The sequence below is a fragment of the Nyctereutes procyonoides genome, unplaced genomic scaffold (assembly GCF_905146905.1).
Source record: "Nyctereutes procyonoides isolate TBG_1078 unplaced genomic scaffold, NYPRO_anot_genome, whole genome shotgun sequence".
Taxonomy (NCBI): Eukaryota; Metazoa; Chordata; class Mammalia; order Carnivora; family Canidae; genus Nyctereutes; species Nyctereutes procyonoides.
The window spans coordinates 4040138-4067357 of NW_026575040.1; the positions used below are offsets into that span (position 1 = coordinate 4040138).

Sequence of the window (27220 nt, forward strand, 5' to 3'; positions counted from 1 at the left end):
CTCCAGGATATTTTTAATACATCATTTGTATTCCTAGAGTCACAATTATGGGCCTATTATATGACTTAACAACATATAATACATGCCAAACTTTTCACAGTAAAACGTCTGCTCTTTGGAGCAAAGGCTTTGGGGCATTAACTAACTAGTAAAAAGACACCAAAGCAAAATCTATTTCAGCATTCTCTTTGTCATAGACAGTTCTGAACAATTTTTAAAAAGTTTCTTAAGTCAATCAAAGCCACAAAGAGATATCACCTTACACCTGTCAGAATGGCTAGGCTAATCTCAAAAAGACAAGAAATAACAAGTACTGGTGAGGATGTGGGGGGAAAACACTCTCATGCACTGTTGGTGGGAGTGTAAATTGGTGCAGCCACTGTAGGAAAACAGTATGGAAGTTCCTTAAAAATGGAAATTCCATACAATTCGGTAACTTCATTTTCAGAGAAAATGAAAACACTAATTCAAAAAGATACACACCCCTATGTATATGAAGCATCATTTACAATAGCCAAGATACAGAAGCAACCCAAGTGTCTATTGATAGATGAATAGAGAAGGAAGACATAGTATATACACACAATGGAATATTACTCAACCATAAAAAGAATGAGATCTTGCCATTTGCACCAACACGGAAGAATCTAGAGAGCATAAAGCTAAGTGAAATGAGTTATAGAAAGGCAAATACTATATGATTTCACTAATATATGAAATTTAAGAAACAAAACAAAAAGCAAAAACAGACCCATAAATAGAACAGAGGGATGGGGGGGTGGGTAGCAGGATGGGCAAAATGGGTGAAGGGGAGTGGAAGACCCAGACTTCCAGTTACTGAATAAATAAGTCACAGAGATAAAAGATACAGCATAGGGAATGTAGTCAATGGTACTGTAACAGTTATATGGTGACAGATGGTAATTACACTTGTGGTGAGCACAGCATCAGGTACAGAGTCGTCTAAGACTGTGTTGTACACTGAAACCAAAGTAACATTGTGTGAGCACTACAATAAAAAATAAAGTAAAAAGAGCTGCTTTCCTTTCTCATTGGAACAGGGGAAGTAGGTTTGACCAAACAAAGGGGACGTGAATGAGTCCACATTAGAGGGAAAGAGCCAGCAATCCAGGAGGGAAAACCACACTGTCCAGGATCCTGTAGTATAGCCAACTGGTTAATAGCTTCATTTGGGTTCCAATTCCTGCTTGTCACTTACTAGTGCTTTCCACATGAGAAAACTGAGGCATAGACAAGTTGGCCAACTTGCCTCAGGTCCCCAAAACCTTGGGAACACCCAACACTAGTGAGTTATTAGGCATGAGGAAGAGATCTGCAGAAGACACATGGAAAATATAGCCGACTAGATCTTAACACAGCAGGGCATCCACTGTATCTGTGAAACCAACAGCTGCCCCTGCCACACCCTACATTATAGTGTCTCTAAAACCATTTACAACCCTTTTATGACCCTGGATTACTACTTTTTTTTTTTTTAAGATTTCGCTTATTCATTAAAGACACACAGAGAGAGGCAGAGACACAGGCAGAGGGAGAAGCAGACTCTGTGGGAAGCCCAATGCTGGACTCACTCCCAGGATCCCAGGATGACGGCCTGAGCCAAAGGCAGACTCCCAACCACTGAGCCACCCAGGTGCCCCTGTACTGGACTTCTATTTAGCAAAAGGTAGAAAGCACTGCCACAAACTAAGAGTGCCCTGGGTGAAGTGAGAAGAGAGGAATGAGACCAGCCCATTCACTTACACTGCTGCTCCTCGATTATCCTTGAAGACACCAACTGAGAAATTAGACGAGATTTCAACTGATAAAATCTATAAAACAATGGATTTTTAATGCCGTAACATGAGTGAATACAATATTGTCACAGAAATCATTCTAAAATAGCAATCTTTCTCCCTCCCCTGTAGGATCCTCTAACTTCTATGAGCAGAGAATACTTTTTTCATGATAAAACTATGAAGTCTTGGAGGTGCAGAACAATGGTCCGTGAAACACTATTCTTTGGCCAATAGCCTAGACTCAACCCACTCCTCTAATTCGTAATATACTCAACTGCCAGATCAAGCACCCTAACTTTCCATCCCTAACTTGTGCCACTTCACATTAATACACTGCATCTCAAAGTAAATTACTTTCTGCTGACCGTATCACCAATTCTTTCCTACTTATACACATTTGCTCATTTCATTTTCCTCCCTTCCTTCCCATCTCCATAGGTCCAGATCCTCTACTCAGGGCCAGCATCCTGCACCAAGAGCCTGTGCTGCCCACGCAAGACCACATACTCAGCCCTCACAGTCCATCTCGAAGTGTACCACCCCTACCGAGTCCACCCTGAGTTACTGTGTCTGAAAGCACCTTCTCCATCTTTAGAATTCCCAGAGCACTCTGCATCCCCTTTCACAGCATTCTTCACTTTCTACACAGCGTGATCATTTTTATACATGATACACCCTTTATCAGACTGGTTAACTCTCATTTCTCCCACCTCCCAATGCCTCCTAGCACAGTGCCTTGCTCATGGTAGCTACTCCACAAGTGCATGCTGAGTGAATAAATGAACCCGAGAGTCTATTTCCCACTGGAGAATCGTAATTAGCTTTCATTAAACACAGCTAAACAGACTGGACTTCTCCCTCGGAGAACACAGATTATCCGAAGTTGCCAAGAGCTACATCTTAAATCAGAGAAAGTCACTGCGCTATACAGTAGAACTTCATTCACACAAGCTTCCTTGTACTTACTTGTTTACGTGTTCTTCTCAGTGAAATAGGCCTTTATACTGCCAAAATTGAGGAGGGTGGAGAACATAACTAGTTTGTTTTTAAAAATGCAGTCAATTAAAATGTAGTTATGACAGCCTGAAAACGTGGCTCAAAAAATTGCTATGTTATTATAAGATATCACCTATCCTACAGAATTTTCCTCTTAACAATCATAGATGTTTCTGAACTTTTTTTTTTTTTTTGATAACTCAGGTTTTTCCCAGGTAGTACCACACCTCTTTAGGGGCAGAGGGAACTAGGACCAAAGAAAATACAATCAATTTAGAAACCAAAACATGATCCTTCTAAACCCTAGGAGATAAGTAGACCTGAGAAGAGAAGAAAGAAAGACGTAAGGACGTGGCCAAAACAGTGGCAAAATAAAAGTGAGAGAAGTCAGCCTTGTCTCTAAAGAAAATTAGTTATCAAAAGGAAAGGGCTGCTTCAGGTTCCGAGGAGGGAGAAGGAAGTGCTGAGGTCAGGAGAAGTTAGAAACACAAGATGGGACACAATGAAGTACTTGCCCTTTGCCACAAAGCTGCACAATAATATCCCAGGCCTTCTCCGAATGCCACAACCAAAGAGCCCCCCTATGTTTACTGCCAGTGCCTCTGTCTGTCCATCCAATCAATACATACAGAGAGTAAATTATGTGCTCGGGCATTGTTCTGGGCACTAGTCTGGGCACTGGGGAAGTTTTAAGCATTCACTTGGCACAAAGATATATGGAATTATTATGTGACTTCTTTAGGTGACTTCTTTAACCCCCTGGCTAACTGCAAGCCTTCTAGAGGCAGTTATTTCTCAACTAGATTACAAATACCTTGGGAACAGGGTAAATAATATAGACTACGTGTCCTTATCTTCACAACTTTTTTTTATCTAGATACATCACAGGATCTGCTCATACCTCCATTTTGCTACAGATAAAAAGGAAAATATCCACAATGGCTATTTGCAGGCAGTCACACCATCACAAACGAAAAGCAGCCAAAAGGGAGACCAGAACTATATTCTACACTCTTGCTTCTCAGTACTTGTGTAAAATTTCCTGGAAGCAACATTTCACCATTTCCTTCCCCAGATTTCTTTCTTTCTTTCTTTCCTTTCTTTTCTTTCTCTTTCTCTTTCTTTCTTCTTTCTTTCTTTCTTTCTTTCTTTCTTTCTTTCTTTCTTTCTTTCGATTTTATTTATTTATTCATTTACAGAGAGAGAGAGGGTCAGAGACACAGGCAGAGGGAGAAGCAGGCTCCATGCAGGGAGCCCGACGCAGGATTCAATCCCTGGTCTCCAGGATTACGTCCTGGGCCGAAGGCGACGCTCAACCGCTGAGCCACCCGGGCTGCCCCTTCCCCAGATTTTTACCTAATCCTTCCACATTCAACTTCTTCCCCAAATATGTGCAAATATGAGACATTCATTTTCTACCGAGAACATCTAGCTAAGTATAACAAGAAAGGAAATTTAACAGAGAGAAAAATAAGCTACAATTTAACAAAAGGACATGCCATAGTGTCACAGCTCAAGTAACATGTAACCAAATCAAGTGATGCAACCTCTCTGGACCAGAAAGAAGGGAAGGGGTAAAGCAGTTAAAAAAAATTCTAGGATTTATGAGTTCTCACACATGCACACACACAAGTGGATGAAATAATTTTGCAACAGGACAGCACTATTCAACTTACTTAAATGGGCTGAATGAATTCCTTGGCTGCTAACAAGAGAAGCCATCAACTGGCTGAATCTCCTCACACACAGTTTATGCTAAGAGATACTTCCCATCACCTCTATCAAGTGGGTAATAATCACCAATAAGTACTTCCAGATAAAGAGTTCTCCCAACTCAATCTGTTTCCACTTCTAGAAAAGGAACTAAAGATGCACATCTTCTTGAAGATGGATCATTAGCTTTTTTTTCATTTTATGAAGTTGGCATATATAAAAGTGTACCACTCATTTGACATTTAATCATATACTACTTTGAGACACACTGATTCTTTTTTTGTTTTAAGATTTTATTTATTTATTCATGAGAGACACAGGCAGAGGGAGAAGCAGGCTCCATGCAGAGAGCCCCCTGCGGGACTCGATTCCGGGTCAGCAGGGTCACACCCTGGGCTGAAGGTGGTGCTAAACCGCTGAGCCACCCGGCTGCCCGAGACACACCGATTCTTATGTTATCTCATGTTATATTAGACAAATTCCTTTAGGACAAAGCTGTCTTGAGCAACTCTGTACTGCCATAACAGTATCCAGCAAATACAGGTACCAAAAATAAAACAAAACAAAGACTACCACCACTACCACATCACCCCCACTATGCAAAAACAAAAACAAAAACAAAAAAATACCAAAAACCAAAAAACTCTAAGATAAATGGCTGCTTGACTTCCTACTTAGGATTCCTTGAAGGCTGGGACTATTATATTCACTTACCTCTATGTATGGTCTAAAGTATAATTAGCCATGTCACAGGAATGTAAATAACTGCTACTGAATCTAAGCCTCACTCTTCTCATCTATAAAAGCAAGAAAATTAAATGATTCCTATTATGACTCTGTAATTTTGAAAGTTCTTCATTCAAAAACAAATACTTATGTCAAGTATTGTTGTATTAGGTCCTGAGGATACAGAGATAAAATTTAGGGCCACTACCTAGAGGGCCATGGTCTAGCGACCATAATTTGAATCCCTCCATCTGGTCTCTGCACCCTGCCTGACCTTGGCTACAGTCTGCCCAGGTCACCAGATGCCAACATTTCCTATGCTTGTGAAGCAATGAGTATAAGCAGTGACAAGAAAAAGGAGGCCGGGGATGCTTGGGGCAATGGAGAAGAATGATGGAAAGGGGGCAGTCATACTGGGAGGGGATGTGAAAGCAACGCAGGGCCACCCCCCCCCCAGAAAAGGCCATATGCCTATACTGCTTCAAACATAAGAAAATAATTATGCCTAGAACTGTTAATTGTCTAATAATCTAAATAACAGGGTTTCCTGACACACTGAACTCATTTTATTACACTGAATATTATTGTCATTTCTTTTTTTTTCTAAGATTTTATTTATTTATTCATGAGAGACACAGAGAGAGAGAGAGAAGCAGAGACACAGGTAGAGGGAGAAGCAGGCTCCCTGCAGGGAGCCCAAGGTGGGACTTGATCCCAGGACCCCAGGATCATGCCCTGGGCTGAAGGCAGCACTAAACCACTGAACCACCCGGGCTGCCCCGATTATTGTCATTTCTGACAGCATCCAATGAGCTACAGACATAAGGCACAAGAAAATGAACAAGCCAAAATGGTACTTCATTTTAGCCATTAATTTATCTACATTCTCTGTTTTTCTTCTCCCTATGTAACTCAAGAATTTAGGATAACAAAATGGCCAATCAGAAGGCTAGGTTAGAAGAGAGTGAGAAGCAAAGGGACTGCCTAATCTTGAGACAAATAAAATAGTTAATTAGCCCCTGAATAACTGGGGATTGTTATAAAAGTCCCCACTTTTAGACACAACAGGTTTTTAGAGATAGATGTCTAAAGTGAATTGCCCCGAGGTGAAATTCTGATTGCATTTACAATGTATCTTAACTATGCCCGAGCTGTTACCTTTATCTGTTTAGACATGGATTGAGTTCTCAAATGAGCAAAATCTGCTGTGTAAATCAGGCACTTAATTAAAGAGAAAAGCTTAGTAGGCTGCAGGGAGAAATTTGTTGAAATGGTGTATTAAACACTGCTATAGAAGAGGCTTCTTTCACTTATTAATTCTATTATTGTCAGTCAAAAGTAGTTACTGTTTATGCGTTTTTCATTTAAGATTCTAGTTTAGGGTAAATATTTACTGAGAACCTGCTGCCAAGATGCTCATGGACCCCCAGCAGATGAGGGGGAAAAATGCATAGAAAACAATGCTATCCCCATAGAACGCAAAGATCTCATTAAATCTTCTAGTATGGGGGATCCCTGGGTGGCGCAGCGGTTTGGCGCCTGCCTTTGGCCCAGGGCGCGATCCTGGAGACCCGGGATCGAGTCCCACGTCGGGCTCCCGGTGCATGGAGCCTGCTTCTCCCTCCTCCTGTGTCTCTGCCTCTCTCTCTCTCTCTCTGTATGACTATCGTAAATAAATAAATTTAAAAAAAATTTTAAATCTTCTAGTATACATTCTCATATACTTTTTAAAGTACTGATAACCCAATTTCTCTGATTAACTAATTCCCCAACTCCCCTGGAAACTATATCTTATCAATCTTCTTCATGCACAGTAGACAGACTTTCTTCTTTACTAATGTTCACCTATTCTCATGTTCCTTCCCTCCAGTTACGGTGACCTTATCATTCCTCCTCTCTGATCTAATCCCAATCTTTCTACCTGTGCTCAGAACAAATCCCATATTCCCCAGGAAATTTACATTATTATTTCATTATTTTCCTTGTATATTCAAAACTACCCTTCTCAAAGTCTTCCACTGCCTTTTAAATATGCTCAAGAATCTTGTCCACTAAACACACACCTCATTCTTATTATGCTTCAACCACTACATGTAGTTGTCCTCTTCACAGCTAAATTTCTGGAACTTTCCAGTCTTCATTTCCTCCATTCCTCTATCTGCTTCCAAATTCTACTTAAATCTCTTGGCAAGGCCACCAATGATTTTTGGATAGTTAAATGCAAAAGATATTCTCCTCTTCCAGTAAAACCTGAGACTCCTTCTTAACTTCTTTGATACAACCCTCCCCGATTTTCCTATTTCTCCACTCACTGCTTTTGTGTAACAGCCCATGCATCTCAATACAACCACATCCTAAGCAGATGACACAAATCTACAGCACATGTCTTCTGCTATGTCCCCGGTTGGAACCAAGAGCCCTCTGGGTAACGCAAAGGCATATCAAATTCATTAAGTCCAAAATTAAACTCATGCTCTTTTTGCCCCCCCAAAACTTATTTCTTTCCCAAAATACCAACATCCATACTGCTATATAAACCCTAAAAAGCCTCTGGAACCAATCCTGGATATACCTCTTGCCACAATACCCAACCCATCACCAAATTCTATTTTATCACCTATATATCTTCCCACTCCATAAACTTTTCTCCACCTCCATCATCTTAATCCAGGTTATCTTGGTACTCTATCTAGAACATGATAACAGCCTAAGTGTGAGACAGTACCATGACTATCACCACCTCCACACACAAGCGCACTTGTTTTTTTTTTTCTTGCATGTATTATAATGATAGTAGGTTATTTAATTACCTTTTACTGAAGTTTCAAATTCCTTAAAGTTCGGCAAAGCACAAATCACCCGCTCATATCATTCCTTCCCTATCTTATTCCCACTAGAGTGTGAACTTGACCAGGATACAGTTTAAGTTTTAATCATCCTCATGGCCCCAATATAGAGCTTGGTATGCAGCATGTACTGATAAAACTACACTGAATGAATTAGTCTGAATTTCATTGTTTGAGAAAAAAGAATATCTTAAAGTTTATATATGTAATACTTTCTACCAAAAGTTGAAGCAGTCAGTAAAGCAAAACTAAAACTTTTTTAATTTTTTTTATTTATTTATGATAGTCACACACACACACAGAGAGAGAGAGAGAGAGAGAGAGAGAGAGAGAGGCAGAGACACAGGCAGAGGGAGAAGCAGGCTCCATGCACCAGGAGCCCGACGTGGGATTCGATAACCGGTCTCCAGGATCGTGCCCTGGCCAAAGGCAGGCGCCAAACCGCTGCGCCACCCAGGGATCCCGCAAAACTAAAACTTAAAAAAAAGTATTATAATTTTGGGGCACCTGGGTGACTCAGTTAAGCCTCTGACTCTTGATTTCAGCTCAGGTCATGATCTGAGGGCTGTGAGATTGAGCCTGCATTGGGCTCCATGCTCAGCTGGGAGTCACTTGAGATTCCCTCTCTTTTGCACCCACTCCTCCTCTCTAAAAAAATGAATTATAATCTTGAATCTCCCAGATATTATGTTAATAGAATGCAGTCCAAATTCTAATGATATTTTATAGTTGAAGCAGCATTAAAAGTCACTAAATATGATTATTTCCATGGAAAAACAACTAAAATAAAAGACTTCCTGAAAAGTGGAGTTCTTTTTCAATAGTCCAAATGTTCATAGCTATAAAAAGACACTTCTTAAATAAAAATGATTAAATAGCAACTACCCCATTGTATGCATTGTATTTTTCCTTGGGGAGGAAGTTCGTCTTAAGATATTATTCCTTTTGAGCAGCCCAGGTGGCTCAGCGGTTTAGCGCTGCCTTCAGCCCAGGGCCTGATCCTGAAGACCTGGGATCAAGTCCCACGTCGAGGTCCCTGCACGGAGCCTGCTTCTCCCTCTGCCTCTCTCTCTCTCTCTCTCTCTCAGAAGATCTTTTAAAAAAAAAGATATTATTCCTTTTAAATTCAGAAGCAATATTCTGAGCTTTTCCTCAAATTTAGAAAATATTTCTCAAGTCTTGTGAATAAGAAATCACTCAGATGCTTCTTAAACAGCACAATGACACTAGCCATTTTCTTTTCCAATCCACCTTTTGGCTCCAACTATCTGCTTTTCCTAATTCCTTCTATATCCAATCTATCAAAACCACTTCCAAAACATGGTTTCCAGACTGGCAAACTCCAGATTTAAGGCTAAAGCAAATTCCTAATTCTTTTCCTAAGTAAAAAGTTGCATAATGAATATATAATACTTCTACTTTTCTCTGTTTCATGTCCTACCTTACTAAATTCTTAATTGGATTCCTTATTTTTTTAAAAAAAGCTATGCCATCCTACTTTCCATATATGTGTAACAAATGAGTAAATTCTATCACATATATAACATTAGCCCTACTTTTTGATAATACATGATCACCTAGTCAGAGAATAAACTGAAATTTATTTTATACATGAAAAATAGGTAATAAAACCAATATTGTAAATAAGATTTTACTGGAACATTTTCTACATACATAAAAATTATCATCAACACCTTTATATTTATTTATATTCAACAATGTAACTAGTGGTTTTTAAAAAATCAAAATTTTAAATGAGCATTGACGCTTTCATTCTCCTAGTCTCTCAGCCTCAGAGAAAGGTAGCTCTGCCTCAAGAATAGGTACATAAGACTAAGAGACCTGCTCATGTCTATAATCCCAAAGTCTGGCACAGCTCTGGAAACAAAGTCAGCATTCACAAAAATGTAGAATAAAAAATGTCCCATTCTATCAAAGAGTTCTTAACAAATAAGAGTTAGCCTATTAGTCCTTCAATAATTGCATAATTATAACCTATACATACATAAAAGTAAAAAGAAAATAATAAAACTATTATTTTTAATTGGGTCAGACACCAAACTAAGCCAAGTTTAAAAAAAAATACACAATGTAGATTATCAATTCAAGATGGCAAAACTGAACTCCTAAATTTCACTAATGCCTACCTGACATTCCACCCCAATGTCCACTGAAATGACCAAAGGAATAATTTTATTAAAAAAAAAAAGAATGAAAACATGAGGAAAAAATCTGTAGCCCACTGAAAGATCACAGAAGAGTACCAACCTTATATGGACTAGGAAGTGTCCAAGAAAAAAGGCTGATAAAGCATTCACGTTGTAGATATATGCTAAGTAAAGTTTACGGATGGGGCAAAAAGAGAAGAGGCACTACTGCTAACTCCACAACCAAATGTTTCATAGCTGTCTGACTCTATTTTGCCCCTAATTTCTGCAAATCAGAAAACCAATGATCTAGCAATGTAAAATTATTGCAAATCTAAAATTTTCCATTTTTTTCATTTGGACCTAAAACATCAGAACAGGAACTCATGCAAGTTCAAAAAAGTCCATCTCCACAGCAATAATGAGCATATAGAAACCATTCCATCATCACAATTATGCTCCAATGGATACCTGAAAAGACCCAGAAGCTAAAGGAGTGATTGTTCTATTAACTGGAGCAAAATTTTTCCCTGGAAAATTCACTGGGAGAGAACAAACTTTAAAATGTCATTAGAATTCCTAACTGTGAAATCTCAACCATAGAAATCCCCCCCCAAAATTTAAGAGAATACTGTGGATATGAAGAGAAAACAATCTGAAATAAGGAAAGACAGCTCTCAGCCACAAAAAACTAAATCATTTTTAAAAAATAAAGTACAATAGAGGCAATAAATTGTAGAATGAACATGACAAAAAACAAAAAACAAAACAGACAAGCTTGAATATTTCTCACAGAACACAAATAAGAGAAAAGATGAAAGGAGCACTGTCAAGAGTTTGGCTCCCAGGAATGACAGATTAAGTAGTTCAGGCCAAATCTTCCACTGGAACAACTGAAAAAAAAAAAACTGGACAAAATACAAAAAATATCTGTATGAAAGCAATCAAAGTGATGAAAAATTAAGGGACCAATATTAGGAAAATGAGAAAATCCAAAGAGGCAAATCTGGTATTTGAAGCTGCTACTTGTCTAGAAGTATCTGATTCCAAAGGCCATACTGCTGAAGAGCCTGAGAAGATGAGCTCAGCTTCTGACAAACTCAAGCCCTGAGAAGACAAAAATGAGATGAGGGCCTGCCAAGAAGGAGGGTGAACCCCTTAAGCTGTGGATCAGGACCTCAAAAGGCTACATCCACGAAGTAAAAGTAAACCTAAAATATTTCAACTCATAGGTCTGAAGCCCAATTTGAAATTATCTGAAATCCATCTCTGAATAGATTAAAGCGATCCGAGATTGTTATGTCTCTACTATAACCACATACCAGAAGAGAAGCAATGGTAAATCCTTTCTGGGAAAAGACAGCATCATTCAGACTATTTCTATATTTTTTCATACCTAATTGCTGGCCCTCAATCACAAATAAACAGGCACATAAAAAAGACAAAGCAAGGGCAGCCTGTGTGGCTCAGCGGCTTAGCGCCGTCTTCAGCCCAGGGCATGATCCTGGAGACCTGGGATAGAGTCCCACGTCGGGCTCCCTGCATGGAGCCTGCCTCTCCCTCTGCCTGTGTGTGTCTCTGCCTCTCTCTCTCTCTCTGTGTGTGTGTCTAATAAATAAAAATCTTAAAAAAAAAGACAAAGCAACCCCTAAATCAGGAGAAATAACAGAAAAGCAAGCTTTCATGGGAACACTTATGACAGAATGTGTTAAAAGAATAAGGATACAGGATGGAGAATTTCAGCAGGAACCTAGATACTATAGAAGAAAACAATGGAAATTCTATAACTGAATAATAAACAAAATCAATAAAAAGAGTGTTGCCTCTGGTTAGAATGTAGGAAGTCACAAGAGACTATTGCTCTTAACCTAACAACCCAAGGAGGGCAGATAAGCTACAAAACCATAGTCTTTCTGAACCCATCAGTGTGATAAGGATTCAAAGACCTAAGTGAATTTCTCCAATGGGAAGGAGAAATATTTGGAGAGGTAATGGCCAAGAACTTTCCAAAACTGATGAAAGTGATCATCCCCATTGATACAAGAAGCTCAACAAGCAGGATAAACACAAAGAAAATAACAACTAAGCATAACACAGTCACATTTCTGAAAACCACAGATAAAGTGCAAATCTTTTATTTTTTAAGATTTTATTTATTCATGAGAGACAGTGACAGGCAGTGACACAGGCAGAGGGAGACACAGGCAGGAGCCCGATGTGGGACTCGATCCTCCACCTCAGGATCATGCCCTGAGTCAAAGGCAGACACTCAACCGTTGAGCCACTCAGGTGTTCCATGGAACAAATCTTAAGTGATCAAAGAGGTAAGACGGGAGAGAAGCACATTATCTACAAAAGAGGAAATTAATACTACAGCTGATTTCGCATCAGAAATGATAGAGCACAGCAGACAATGGAATGGCATAAAGGGCTAAAAGAAAAAACTATCTACTAGAATTCTACACCCAGTGCCTCCCATCCCCTGCCAAAAAAAAAAAAAAAAAAAGTGAAGGTGAAATAAAGATGTTTTCAAAGACAAAGTTTGAGTGAATTCACCACCAACAGACACATCTCCTAAGTAAATGCTAAAGGGTATTTTCTAGGCCTAAGAAATGATCCTGGATAGAAGCTCAGAGATGCAGAAGGAAATGAAAAGCAACTAAGAAAGTAAATATGGGGTAAATCTAAATGAATAATGACTTATAAAATAATAATGTCTTATAAATCTTAAATATAAAAACTAAAATATATACCAAGAATAACAAAAACAGAGAAAGAGAAGGACAAATAGAATTAAGGTATTCTAAGAAGCCTTGCATTGTCCAATAAATGTTAAAAGAAAGAAGTCAAAGATTAAATGAATAGCAAAAGAATATATACCTGATAAGCTAAAAGAGAGAGAAATTGCACAACTGAAAATAATCAAAAGGCAAGAAAACAGAGAAATGAGAAAAAACAGGCAAAACAAATAGTAAATAATAAAATGGAAGGTTTAAAGCCATATATATCAGTCAAATGTATTATCATTAAATGTAAATAGACTGAACACTCTAGTAAAAGGACAAAAACTGTCTAACTACAAAAGAGAACCTAATGATATGCTACATGGGTGACATAAATAGACTACAAATAGTCTACAAATAGACTACAATAGACTACTACAAAAGGCTGGAAATAAAAGGATGCAAACACTTCACCACCACCCAAAGTCAGCTGATAGAGCTATATTAGTATCAGAAAAAGTAGACTTAAGGTAAATAGCATGACTAGAGATAATGATGAGTCCATTCACCAGAAAAGTAAAATTCCTAATCTGTATGCATCTATTAATATAGTCTTAACTGACACACACAGAAATAGAGTGTCATGGAGTAAAGAGACAAGAGAGCAAGTATCTCTGGAATTCCAGGAAAAGAAAACAGAGTACAGGTAATAATAAGAAAACTGTCCTAGTCTAACAGAGATGTGTGCATTCAGAAAAAAAAGACTCACTAAACAGAGAAGTCACATCATACAGACATTTTAAGTTAAAAGAATTCACATTTGAGAGAGAATGTGAAATAATTTACACAGAACAAGCCATTCTCTCTTCCATTCAGTATGAGCATGTGATCTGAGCCATGAACTTGTTCTCCCAGTTGAGCTCAGCTCTAGGTGCCTTAGCAAGAGCATCTCAGCACACCACAATACCAGAGTTTTTAAAAAACGTTTTTGAACAATATAAATGCAAGTGTTCCTCTTCATTTGGTACTTAAAGGATATAATTTGTTCCAACACTAAAAGGAAAAACTATGCCCAACATATTGAGAGATGAAATATCAGCCTCTAACGTGGGATTTTTCTAAGGTATGTTGAAGAGAAATGTTACTATGTCGTTTTCACATTACTCACTGTCTTTATATCTAATGCCTAACTAAAATGCAGCTCCACTGTACCAGGTTGAAAAAAATCAATTAACAGACTCCCACCTAGTTGTATCCTGGGGATACTTCTATATTTCTATATCTCAAAGTCCATACACTAAAAAAAAATCTTCAAATATACAGATTAAAAAATTAAAAAGATGTAGTAGATATTAATACTAGATACAACATTAAATGTGGGGGTTAGAGGGAGAACTGTCCAGTGAGTTTTCAAAGAAAAAGACTGTGATGCAGGAGTTTTATATCAAGGTCAAGTTATCATGCATATGCAGAGGCAAATTTTAAAATTTTAAATGTGAACATAATGGAACTACCAAGTTAGTACCACAATGTGCAGTAAGATTTAATCACTGATAAGACGAAGGCTGAAGCTGCAAAATCTCTACTTGACTACAGACACTCTGAAGAAAGAAGTACACTCTTCCACAAAACTGCCACAAAATCTTTTTTAAAACAAAGATTTCTTCTGAGAGTGGCAAAGATTTACTCCTCGGAACTTCAAGATACACATTATCCCAAAGCTTCTTTCTGTGACTCTGAATAAACTCTAGAGAAATCAGTGTTTCATAAAAGATGCCCACGACATCTAGCATGAAATAAATGATGTCTTAAAAAGCAGATACGGAACGATGAAGCTGATTTTCAGGCATTAAATGCTGCACCAAGCAGGGTCTCCAGCTTCTTTTTTAGAAGAAAACTGCAATCTTTAAAAAATTATCTGGTCTATAATTTCATCATCTAACAATCACCTTTCCACTTCACAACAAATGATAAACTTCAGAATAAAAAAATGAACCTTTCAAAAAATGGGTCACTGATCAAGAACATTTCAATTGATTTTGCCTTTACTCTGCCTCAACTCCTATCGCTCTTCACTTCATCCTCCTTGTCACAAAAACAAAAAACAAAAAACCTTCCCATCTAAAAAGCCTCCTCGTGCCTTTAAAACCAGGTCAAGTCCCACCTCCTCTAAGAAATTTAAACAAATACTCCAAACTAAACAAATCCTTATAACAATCTAATTATACACAGCCATCAAGTAAAAATATAAAACAAATTATGTAAGCACTATCTAACCTCCATGTACTTTTAGCTAGGCTCTTCATCCAGTTTATAAAATAAAAGCAACAAAAACAATGGTTTACATTTAATGAGTGATTAAGATAAACCAGGCTCTATGGGAGACACACATATTTACTCAGTCATCTTTTACCTCAGTCCAGGAGGATGGTAAGTGAATATATATAAGTGTGTGTGTATTTTTTTTTAAATGTCAAGTTGTTCAGAATTGTCTTTGTAAGCCTCCCCTCTTCCTCCCTGGCACCGCAACCCAGGGCCACACCACGCATGCGGCGCTAAGGGGAAAGAGCCAGTATCACTCTGGCACTATCCCATTTATTCGTACAGAGGTTTGTGAATAAGATATCCATAGGGACAATGAACTCAATGTTATGTTACTTATCTCTGACTCTAGGCACTTTTTTCCTGCAGACAGGGTAATATTTCCCTTCCTTTGGACACCCGACTATGTCTGTATGCCCAAGTCTTTGCCCTCGGGTTCCTTTCTCCTTCCTCAGTGATATGATCTACCCTCATGACAAACCTCTATCCAGGTAATTCCTGAATTTTGAGTGTTGAGAGCTAGTCGGACTTCTCACCAGAGCCTAATTCTCTAATGCCTTTACAAAGATGTTCTGCTGGCACCTCAGGCTCAAGGTGTCCAAAATGAAAATAATACCCTGTCCCTTGAACTTGTCTCTTCTGCTACATTCTTAACCCATTTTCCATTTGAAACCGCTTCAGTACCTTGAGCCAAACTGGCATTCAAGTATTTGATTAACTGAACTTACTCTAAACCAAAATTGCTCATCCTGTCTTTAAAGAGGTACTGGACCTGTTTCAATTCCTATTTTTCATTAAAATCAATAAGTAAAATATTTAAGTAATTTCCTTCAAAATAGAAGTTTGAAAGCTTTATGAAACCATATCAAGTGAGCATAGCAGTGGTTAGCAGAATCAGAGAAGTAGACTGACTTGATTACTCAGTTCATTTCTCATTAAGTTAAAAATCACAAGCAACTATGGGAGTTTTGACAATTATAAAATGTTAAATTATTCCCATTCTTAATTATATACTGTTTACTTTATATTTATAAATGAACCTTCATGATCCATGAATGAATATAGGAATATAAACAAAAGATCTGAATAGACAATTCTCAGAAACCAACAAAAATCTGAAAAGATGCTCAACTCTACTAACAATTTTAAAATATAAAATTTAAAGAGCTACACTTTTTTCATCTATCAAACTGGCAAACCTAAGAAGTCTGAAAATAGTATGTTGGCAAAGGTGTAGGGAAACAGGCACTCTCGCACTTGCTGTTGATATGAGTAAATCAGCCTCTTGGAGAATCTGGAAATAACTATCAAACATTTTTTTAAAGATTTTATTTATTCATGAGAGATACAGAGAGAGGCAGAGACATAGGCAGAGGGAGAAGCAGGCTCCATGCAGGGAGCCTGATGTGGGGCTCGATCCCAGGACCCCAGGATCACGACCTGAGCCAAAGGCAGACATTCAACCACTGGGCCACCCAGGCATCCCACTATCAGACATTTTAAAAGACAGGCCCTTTTACCCTACAATTCCACATCTACAAACTTATTCTATGGTATATTTGAGCATGTACACAAATATATTTGTAAAAATGGGTTTATTGCATACACTTGCAATAAGAAATTGGGGAGCACCAAACTGGAACTGGCTAAATAAAATATGATACATCTATAAAATACCATTTAGTTATCTAAACAGCTGTGATAAATTTATATGTACTCACATGGAAAGATGTCTTTAAAACAGGGCAGGTGGGGGATCCCTGGGTGGCGCAGCGGTTTGGCGCCTGCCTTTGGCCCAGGGTGCAATCCTGGAGACCCAGGATCGAATCCCACGTCGGGCTGCCGGTGCACGGAGCCTGCTTCTCCCTCTGCCTGTGTCTCTGCCTCTCTCTCTCTCTCTCTCTCTCTGTGACTATCATAAATAAATTAAAAAATTTAAAAAAAATAAAATAAAACAGGGCAGGTGGCCTGTTTTAGGTGGCTAAAACAGGTGGCTCAGCGGTTTAGCGCCGCCTTCAGCTCAGGGCATGATCCTGGAGACCCAGGATCAAGTCCCACATCAGGCTCCCTGCATGAAGCCTGCTTCTCCCTCTGCCTGTGTCTCTGCCTCTCTTTCACAAATAAATACAATTTAATAAAAAATTAAAAAATAAAACAAGTCAGTAGACAGTATGCACAGCACAACCCAACTTGTTAGTTTATATACATATTAGGTGTTACGGATGTATTATATATCTAAAATACTTAATTGTATATATAAAACAAAGTCCAGGGGCAGTAGCTTAGTTGGCTAAGTGTCTGCCTTTGGTTCAGGTCATGATTCTAGAGTCCTGGGATGGAGCCCTGCATTGTCAGGTTCTCTGCTCAGCAGTGGGGAGTCCCCTTCCCCCTCTCCCACTGCCCTCCCCCAATAACAAAATAAAATCTTTAAAAAAAAAAAAAGTCTGTAGCTATCCCTGGGGAGAAGGTTGAAGTGCATGATTTCACTTTTTATTTTACATACTGTTTGAAGTTTTATAGTATCTTTCATTTTTTTAAAGTCAAACCAACAATTAACCTCACCCCAAAATTAAAAATTCAAATGCAGTATAAATTTTAACAATCAGGATTAGAGATGCTGCTAAAAAAGATAAATTCCATGGCCAGAGGGATAGGGGCCAGCAGAGAAGGAACCCTGCCTTGTCACCTCACCTCTCTTCCTATTCAACATTTCCTATATCAGGAATTCAGGTATCAACCTGGCCCATATTATTCTGAGGTGAGATGAGACTCCAGAGATTTCTAAGGGAAGACAGATCTCCCAGACAGCAACTGTATCTACAGTATAAGGGGAAAAGAAAAGGCAAGGAGCAGGCAATGCCCATGAGCAGTGATGGAGAAAGAAACTCTGCAACATGGCTGAGGCAATGATTTCTGTTTAAGCGAAGATCTTTGCATTCTTATGTTTACTTTAAATCTTCTTCCTTACAAAGGTCACAACTTGCTGTTGTTAGGGGGCCTTCCCAAGATAGCCTCTGCCCACTTTTGATCAGCAATGGGCTTAGAAATCAATACAATCTGTTAGAAATGCACATGAATTAAAGGTAAATAGGCTCTAAACAAGAACCTTTAGGGCTCTGAGAAACTTACTTTGATGCGCGAACTTTGAAAATGTATTTCTTATTCCCTAGTCTTTAGTTATATTCTAGAGGGAAGGGTGCATATGGTTGAATTCTATGTAGATGAAGTGGCTACTAATAAAGGGGTTATTGCCATAAAAAGTGTAACAATCCCCCTGGATGTTAATTTCACATAAATTTAAAACAATAGCCCCATCTCAAACTTCAAATGCTTTCAAGAATTAACATAAAAAATCCTTAAATCTTAGTTGTTACATTAAAAGTTATGCTATGAATAAAAAGTCATCAATAAAACATAACTTGTTATTCCATCCCTAAATTTATAAATTATAATGCTATCATCTTAACTAGGCCTTATGTATCAAAATAAATCTAGGTTAGTTTTTTTTTAAGATTTTATTTATCTATTTGAGAGAGAGCACAAGCTGGGAGAGAGAGAGGCAGAGGGAGAAGCAGGGTCCCTGCTGAGCAGGGAGCCTGATGTAGGGCTTGATCCCAGGATTCTGGGATCAATTTTTTTATTCACTTAACTCTACAACTGAAAAAACAAATATTCTGTATCCAGTTTCCATGTAGTATCATGTTAAAAATTCACTCTGCTCAGGACTTATCACCACGTTTTACTGGCTATTACTGACCAATAATAAATTCTGAAAACTAGTATAATCAATTCCTGCATTTCCCAAAGACATGGAAGTAGCTGACCCCAGATGGTTCCATTATTAGAATTCTCATATATTCAAACATTCCAGTAACCATATCACTTAGAGGAAATGAAAAAAAACTCCCTCTGAGAATTCTAGTCTATTGAGTTGGTAAAACTAAGTTAGGACTACTCAAAAGCTACAGAAACAAAATTATGAGAGAAAGCAGAACTACTACTTGATTAACAGTAACACAGTGATTCCAGAATTTGGTTTTCTACCTATAGTAGTAATGACACCTTCTCCCTCCAAATTAAGTTATCTATCATCTATGGGGATGTCTTATTTCTGCTATTAGACCAAGACTTCCTACAGATAGAAACCATGCCCAATTCATCTTAGGATCTCCACAGTGTATAGTTTTGTGCATAAGCAACTGTTGATAAAATGTTTGCAACTAGCCTAAATTACCTAAATTTTTAGTTTTGGCTATAGAAAAACTGTCTGACTAGAAAATTAAATTTAAAAATTCTTGCTATAAAAAATTGCTATGAAACGATTTTAAAGAAGGTCATTTCCACGGTTCTTTTTAAGAGGAAAAGCAAAAAAACCCCACACATTTGACTTTCAGACTGCCTAATTACTAACTCCTTTCAAGAAGAATTCAAGTACTGATTGCCATAAAGTAAAACATATGTAACCACTACCTCTCTCTCTCTCTCTCTCTCTCTCTCTCTCTCTCACTCACTTTTCTTTACATAAAGGAGTCAAAAGAAGGAATCACAACATGCTAGTTTCAGCCACATCTATAACCTAGGCAATTTACTTTTTGTCACTTATAAGCCTAAGAGTAAGCATCTAATATTTCAAGTAATACTGCAACTACCTCACAATTTCCCCAGTCATATCCAACTTCATACCAGAAAAAAAAAGAAAAAAGATGTACCAAAACTGGAGATCCAGAGAATGATAAAAGGTTAATTCTTGCATCCAAGAACAGAAATGATCAGTATTCAAACACAAGAACTGAATAGAGGTCACTTAGATATCCACCACTCAATTTTATAGACTCCAGGGTTATAGAAACTTGGAGGTAGAAGGGACCTTTGAAATTACCTATTAATTAGGTAATTACCCCTGCAGTTAAGAGATGAAACAGAGAAGCAATAGGACCTGCATTTTAAAATAATGGACTTAAGTACTCAAAGTTCACAATTAAAGGTGAATATCCCTCGAAAAAGTTGCAGAAGTACTAGTAAATGGTATTATTCTTAATGATATCATTACTCTTCTTTAATAAATGGAAACCCAGGGCAGCCCCGGTGGCGCAAAGGTTTAGAGCTGCCTTCAGCCTGGGGTGTGATCCTGGAGACCCAGGATCGAGTCCCATGACTGGCTCCCTGCATGGAGCCTGCTTCTCCCTCTGCCTGTGTCTCTGCCTCTCTCTCTCTCTCTTTCTCTACATCTATCTATCTATCTATAAATAAATAGATAAATAATAAATAAATAAATAAATCTTAAAAAAAAAAAACCTGGATTCAAATAACAACTTCTCCACATAAGAGCTATAAGACCTTTGGTCACTTAATATTTGAGACTCTGTTACTTCATCTGTAGAATGGGGGGATCTTACCACCTTCCTCACAATGTGGCATAAAGAATTAAATGCATGTAAAAGAGTTTGGCACAGTGCCTAGAGTTCAGGGAATGTTCAAGAAATACTACTTTTATTGGTCACTATTAATGCCATATTAATTCACTGGAATATTATGGAGACATTTTCAATAATGGTTACAGGAAAATCTACACATACTGGAAAGATCTCTAACATACTGTTTAAAAAAAATCAAGTTGAAAAGCAATAGGTAGGATGATCCTGCTTATGTATAAAAAATACAACTATACATGCATATGTAAACTTAAGAGAAAAAAACACTAACAGTGGTTAGTTATGGGTAAAAAAGTTATTTGTTGGTAGAACTAATACTTCTATGTTGTTTTACTTCAAACATATTTAAATATTTTTAAAATAAAATTTTAAAAATAAAATTATTTAAATATAGCAACAAAAAGCTGACATAATGTTGAGACAACATCTACTTATAAAATTGCACATACGGCAGGATTACAGTGTAACACTGATGTGTCATATTAATGGAGAATAGAAATACACCAAAATTATACCAGTGGGTCTAAATGACTTTTTTTTTAATGACTTTTATTTCTAAAATTTCTTAATAAAAAAAATTTCATTCTAAATGAATCCAAAATTTGGGTTATATTTTAATATCTTCCACTGGCTTGTGTTCCAAGACAAAGTCAATTTTTAAGAATCATAAACACTAGACTTTTCCCTCATCTCAGGTAGCTATCTGGTCAACATGATCTTATCTATGGTCATCACTTCTGTTTTCACACTGCTGATGCAATTTTACCTAGAAGCTAAAACACCTACCAATGGCATGGTAAATACCTCCCAACACAGAAGTCACTGATAAAATGTTGGGGAAAAGACTATTAAATTGGGCCTAGAGCCTCCACATATAAGATTAATGTTACCCCAATATTTTTTATTAGTGTAGAGAAAACTCATAAAGGAACCAATAGTGATCAATTACATCAACAGAAGAAAATCTACACTTTCAAAAAATTTAATAATTACAGCATTTAAAAAAAATTACAGCATTTTTTAAAAGTTCATAGAGAAATGTTAAAATCATTCCACAAAGATGCAGTACTTTACAACTTATAAGCAGTTTTATATTTCATTCTTCCGACAATCCAGTTAGGTAAGCAAGGTTACCTTAGCCCTCAACAGATATAAGAGGCGGTATGGAACCATGAGTGATACCCAAATGCTCTGCCTCATACCTTAAGTCTTTTTTTCACTATCCCACATCACATACTAATTTTCATATGGTCTGCCAAGAATAGCCAAATTTCATACTTCCTTTGAACATTCTGCCTGGAAATCTACAAATTCTTTTATACCTCATCCTGTTAGAAAAGCAGAGCAGGACATCAGTCTCTGTGTATCATTGATCTTTCCAAAGATAATAAAACTAATACACACTAAAACTGAAGCATATCCAGAGGAGGATAACCGAACTCACAAAGGGTCAGAAAACTACGTAATGTGAAAAATGGCTGAAGGAATAAAGGATAATTAATTTAGAAAGAGAAGGAGAAAGTGACATACTTACACACAAATGTTGTTTAATTAGACACGTGAAAGACCGTCATACAAAGAAATCAGACTTGTGCTATGTGGCTCTAAAGAGTAAAAACAATGGCAATTCAACATTCATTCAACAAACATTCACTGGTTATCCACTCTGTTCCAGAAGCCTATGCTACACTAGATATACAAAAGGTAAATAAAAAAAAGTCCCAATTCTCAAGAGGTTCAGACTAATTGAGGAAATAAGAAAATAAGTAACACAAGATTTTTTAAAAGTACTCAGAAAGCTATGGGAACAGAGGATGACGACTCTAACTCTCTTTGGGTAGGGAGATAGCTGAGAAAAATTCACTGAATGATGAATAGGAATTTCAGAAGTAGACAAGGTGAGAAGTGGGAATAACAGGAAGAAGGACAAAAAAAAAAAGAAAAGAAAAGGAAGAAAGGACAGCATGTCAAAAGCATGGGGACATGAAGCTCCGCAATAAACCTTAAGTGGTGAACGCCTGGTACACATTAGAGGTGCCAAGAAATGAGGCTTTAAATTGAGGGTGGGAGAGGCCAGAGTTTAGACTCTAACACTCGAGCTGTAGAACACTAAAAAGAGATATTAAGTAGGAGTGTGGCTTGCTCAGAAAAAGACGTAAGAAAACTCACTCCAACGGGAAGACAGATGTCCAGAGGGTAACCGTGGAAATAAAGAGATTAATTACAAAGCCACTATTGTTAGTCTAGGTGGGGTGAGGATGAAAAGATTCAGATTCAAGAAATATCTAGGCGGTAAAAATAAAAAAAAGAAGTGTTGGCTATAGGAATGAGGGAAAGGGGAGAGTCCAGGATGACTTCTAGATCTCACCTCGGGTGAATGGCGCACAGAGATGCCCAAGACAGGTAATGTAGGAAGAGAAGTCCACGCAATCATTCAAAAATGTGAGAGCCCCAGGCCAGGCATTGGTTTATTATTGTCTAGAGAAAGAGGAGGAGGAGAGGAGGAGGGAAAGGGAGCAAAAACTGAGTTCACCTTTGGTCTTGCATCCAAGAACATAAGGTGCCTATTTAGTGAAGCTACTGAATGGCACATAAAGCAGAGTGGACCAGGAGAGTCATCAGCTTACAGGTAGTAAATGAAGACAAGACAGAATGAGATCAACTCTGACACCTCCACTTAATACGGGAGTGAAAGAAAAACTTGGATAACCGATAACGAACTGATCACAAAAGAGATGAAATAACAGGGTGATGCCAAAAAAAGGCAAGAGAAAGGGGGGGGGGCGAAGATCAAGGATAGGAAGGTGAAAATTAAATGTTCTGCATAAAGCAAAACCTACTAACAGAAGTTATTCGAAACAGGAATAGACCACCTTGTGAGGTAACAAATCACATCATCAAGTAAATGATCCAGACAGATCGCATCATCTGTGCGGGATGGGATGTTGGCCAGAGAACTCTTCCCTTGATAGGAGAAATGTAGCTACAGTACACGTCTCAAGTACAGGATGAGGGTAGCCTCACCACTACTATGACATTTCATCCAATGCTTTTTTTGTATTCGGACCAATGAATGGAGTATTCGATTACTCTAGTAAAAGTTTTTAAAAACGTTTCTATGTATTTCATGTAACTCATAAGCAACCAATACTGTATTAAAACTATACTAAGGCTGCTCTTGGCATACAGAAAGTTGCTGGAGAAAGCACGGAAAGAGCTGATCTAGTCTACTTTAAATTCAAACTGATTTCAACTGAGCTCTCAACACGGACTTTGCTACTTTCCCCATTCCTGCATCTCAAGTCTATCATCCATTCCTTAACCCTCACTCTGATTAGAGAAGGCTTGCACTGCACAGGCCAGCTGCTCTGTCCTGACATCCTTCCCTAGGTCCCTACCCACCCTTTCCTACCCCTACCCTTCCTTTCCTTCTTTCCTAAAACCATACAGAGTGCTAATCATTTCCGACCCTCTGCAGCTGATCGTTTTCTATCACTAGCTCGTCCACCTCCTTTGTCCTCCTCAACATCTATCCTAAACTAGAAAACCACCCCCATTTATCCCTGCGGTCCTATACCCTAATTTTCTTTTTCTACCAAATACTCCCATCCCTCTACCACCTACTCAGTGTAATCCCTTACAGAAAGGTGTCTGAGTCTACCCCTCTACAAAAATAAAAAAATTAAAACCACTGACAAATGGCCTGTGATCTACTGACCACTTGTTTCAGTCTCCACTTACTCAGCTCTCAATTCCCTGGATCTCTCTGCAGCTGATGACAGAAAGGACCAGCCCCTTCTTATTCCAGTTATTCCTTTCACTTTTGGAATGAGGCAGGGTGGCTTGTGAAAAGGACTCTGAACTAAGAATCAGATCTATGTTCTAGTCCCCACTAGGCCAGTAACTAGCTGTGAGCCTTCCCAACCTCCAGTCCTCCTCACCCCTCAGATCTCACTTCTCAGACACTCTTGACACCATTAGGTTCTGGCAGGACACACTTTCTCAAAAACCACTCTTCTCCTTTCTCGTGCTTATCACATTACTTAATTACATAATTAGTAGTCTAACGGCTATTTTCCTACCCATTCACCAGAATGGAAGCTCCACGAAGGCAAGACATACACCTAAGCAATGCCTGCCCCTCATCAGCACAAAACAAAAGCCCATCGATTGAATCAGTGTTGAAATACACGTTTCAACCACTTCTAAGAGACTGCTTGTGTTACTTTTATTAACCTAATAAAATGATTAGCACTTTTACTCACAAAATTACAAAATTCTAAACAGACTCCTCCAATTACGTAAAACATACATAACCTGAACTACATATAAAATTAAGAGCAAGGAGGAATCTGTCTTCTAAAATAGCTCCATCTCTCTTGCCCATATCCACAAGAACAGAAAGGTTGGATCAGTTAACCTACATTTCAGGCCCAAAATGTGTATTCTAACCCAAGTGCAGGCTGAGTGTGCGAGTGCAGACTTGATACTAAAATACTACTGCTTATAACCGGGTTTTAGATAATGCCCACTCCTACTCCGGTTGAAAGCTTTTCTTTAACACTGGCATCAGCCACGAGCTTATAATACTCTGCAAGGAAATCAAAAGAAAGTTTATCAGTCAAGTTGTGTGAGCAGTGTGATTTTAAATACTATACATTGTGAATCGGGGGGGGGGGGGGGGGGGAGAAAGAAACAGGTAAAGGTTTAGCTATTAGAAGCTGCCACTGCGCCAGATCAGATGACTTTCAAATGCAAAGATTTCAGATCTCCTGCTGCTAGTAGTAGTAGGTGAGAGTTGGGTCAAGTTTTATGATACACCACCTTGGTCAAAGGAGTTAAACGGATCACATGCTGCTTTGCCCTTCAACTGCTCAACTACACTGTAAGGTCTTCCACAGGCAGGCTTGGGGTCTGCTCACAGCCCCCTCCCCCAAACAGGGATGCAGACCATTTCAGTAAACACACGATACCCTAAAATAACACCTGAAAATGGCTTTCCGGGCTAAATACATACACTGCCACTTGGAAACATAAGGTCCTTAAAATCCGATGCTTAGACAACCCCCCTAGGTTAAGAGCACAATTCCCAGGCGGTAAATATAGTTGTGATCCCCAGAAAGGAGGCATTTCATAACGGAAAGACCGGGAGATGGGAGTCGGCTGGAGCGGTTCTGCAAGGCGCCCGCATCGTGGGGTCAACACAGGCCGTTGTGGGGGGGCAACCGTGCGCCCCCCCCCGTGGGCACCCCCTCTCTCTCCTGCAGCCCCGAGGCTGCAAACCCCGCTCGAGGAGTCTCCCTCTCCCCGCCCAGACCGGCCTGCGCTTCCCGGGGACTTCAGCTGGGAAATCCCGAGCCCGGGAGTGGGGAGCTCAAGCCCCCCCTCCCCCTCCCTTTCCTGAAAATTAATGAATTGGCCGTGCGATTGTTTATTTAATGAGGTGTGTAGTGGCCTCTACTGGTGCTTGTGCTGAGCACAAGAATGTCCCACTCTTACAAGTGGGATGAGCCTGGGGGAGGGGAGCGAGGCGAGGGGTGAACCTGCCTCCGGGTACAAAGCGCGGAGCCGGACCCGGGCGCCCCCGCCGCGCCCCCGCCGCGCCCCCCGCGGCCGCCCCTCCCCCGCCCGCCCGCTTCGCTCCCCGCCCCGCCCCGCGCGACCCCCTTTCTCTCGGGCAGCCGGAGCCCAGGCGGAGAAGTTCCTGCACGCTTCCGCCGGGATCCTGCACAAAAACACCGCAGCCTGCGGTGCGGGAGCGGGGGCTGGAGCGGGGGCGGGAGCGGGGGCGGGGGCGGGGGCGGGGGCTGGAGCCGGCCCCCCGGGCCCCGCGCCCCCCGTACCCCCCTTACCTGCGGGCTGCGGCGGGGAGCCGCTCCTGGCGGCCGCGGCGGGCGGCGGGCGCCCGAGCAGCAGCGGCAGCAGCAGCAGCAGCAGGCAGCACAGCCGGAGGGAGGAGGTGCCCGGGAGCCGCCGGGCTCCCCGCTCCGCCGCCATCTCTGCCCCGCGAGCCGCGGCGGCGGCGGCGGCGGCAGCGCCGCGGAGCCCTCGCCGCCTTCCCTTGCGCGCGCCCCGGCCGGTCCCTCGCTGCAGGCTCGGCTCCCGCGGCCGCCGCCGCCACCGCTGCGCCCGGCCCGGCCCGCGCGGCCCCTCTCGCGGGAGGGGAGACTCGGGGGCGCCTCCCTCCTGCACCTCCTGCAGGGGGGCGGAGAGGGGAGGAGAGCAGAGAGGGGAGGGGGAGTCAGTGCATTCCGGGCCGGGCCGGCGGGCGGGCGGGCGCGGGGGGCGGGGGGGCGGTCGGTCTCCAGGTTCCAGGCGCCGCCACCCGCCGCCGACTCCGGCTGCACACACACCAGCCAGGGGGGCGGAGACCGCGGGCGGCGGGGGCGGGGGCGGGGGGCGGGGGCCCGGGGCGCGCACCCCCGCGCACGCGCAGGCGCGCGCCCTCCTCGCCCGCACCCCCCTCCCCTCCGCGCGGGCTCCGAGCGCGGCCCGCCCCCGCTCCAATCCCGGCGG

At 40.3% G+C, this 27220-nt stretch overlaps 1 protein-coding gene across 4 annotated transcripts in view; it reads right to left on the minus strand.

Annotated features, from left to right (window-relative positions):
• Positions 1-26967, minus strand: part of NEO1 (neogenin 1) — a 240070-nt gene extending 213103 nt beyond the window's left edge. For 2 of the 4 annotated variants that reach the window (XM_055319823.1, XM_055319825.1), the window contains exon 1: positions 26557-26966. In XM_055319823.1, coding sequence (XP_055175798.1) covers positions 26557-26701 — 145 coding nt within the window. In that variant the 5' untranslated portion in view covers positions 26702-26966. Of the gene's footprint in view, positions 1-26556 lie in introns of all 4 variants that reach the window. The other 2 variants (XM_055319824.1, XM_055319822.1) reach the window with 2 other exon arrangements.
• Positions 26968-27220: the final 253 nt, after the last annotated feature.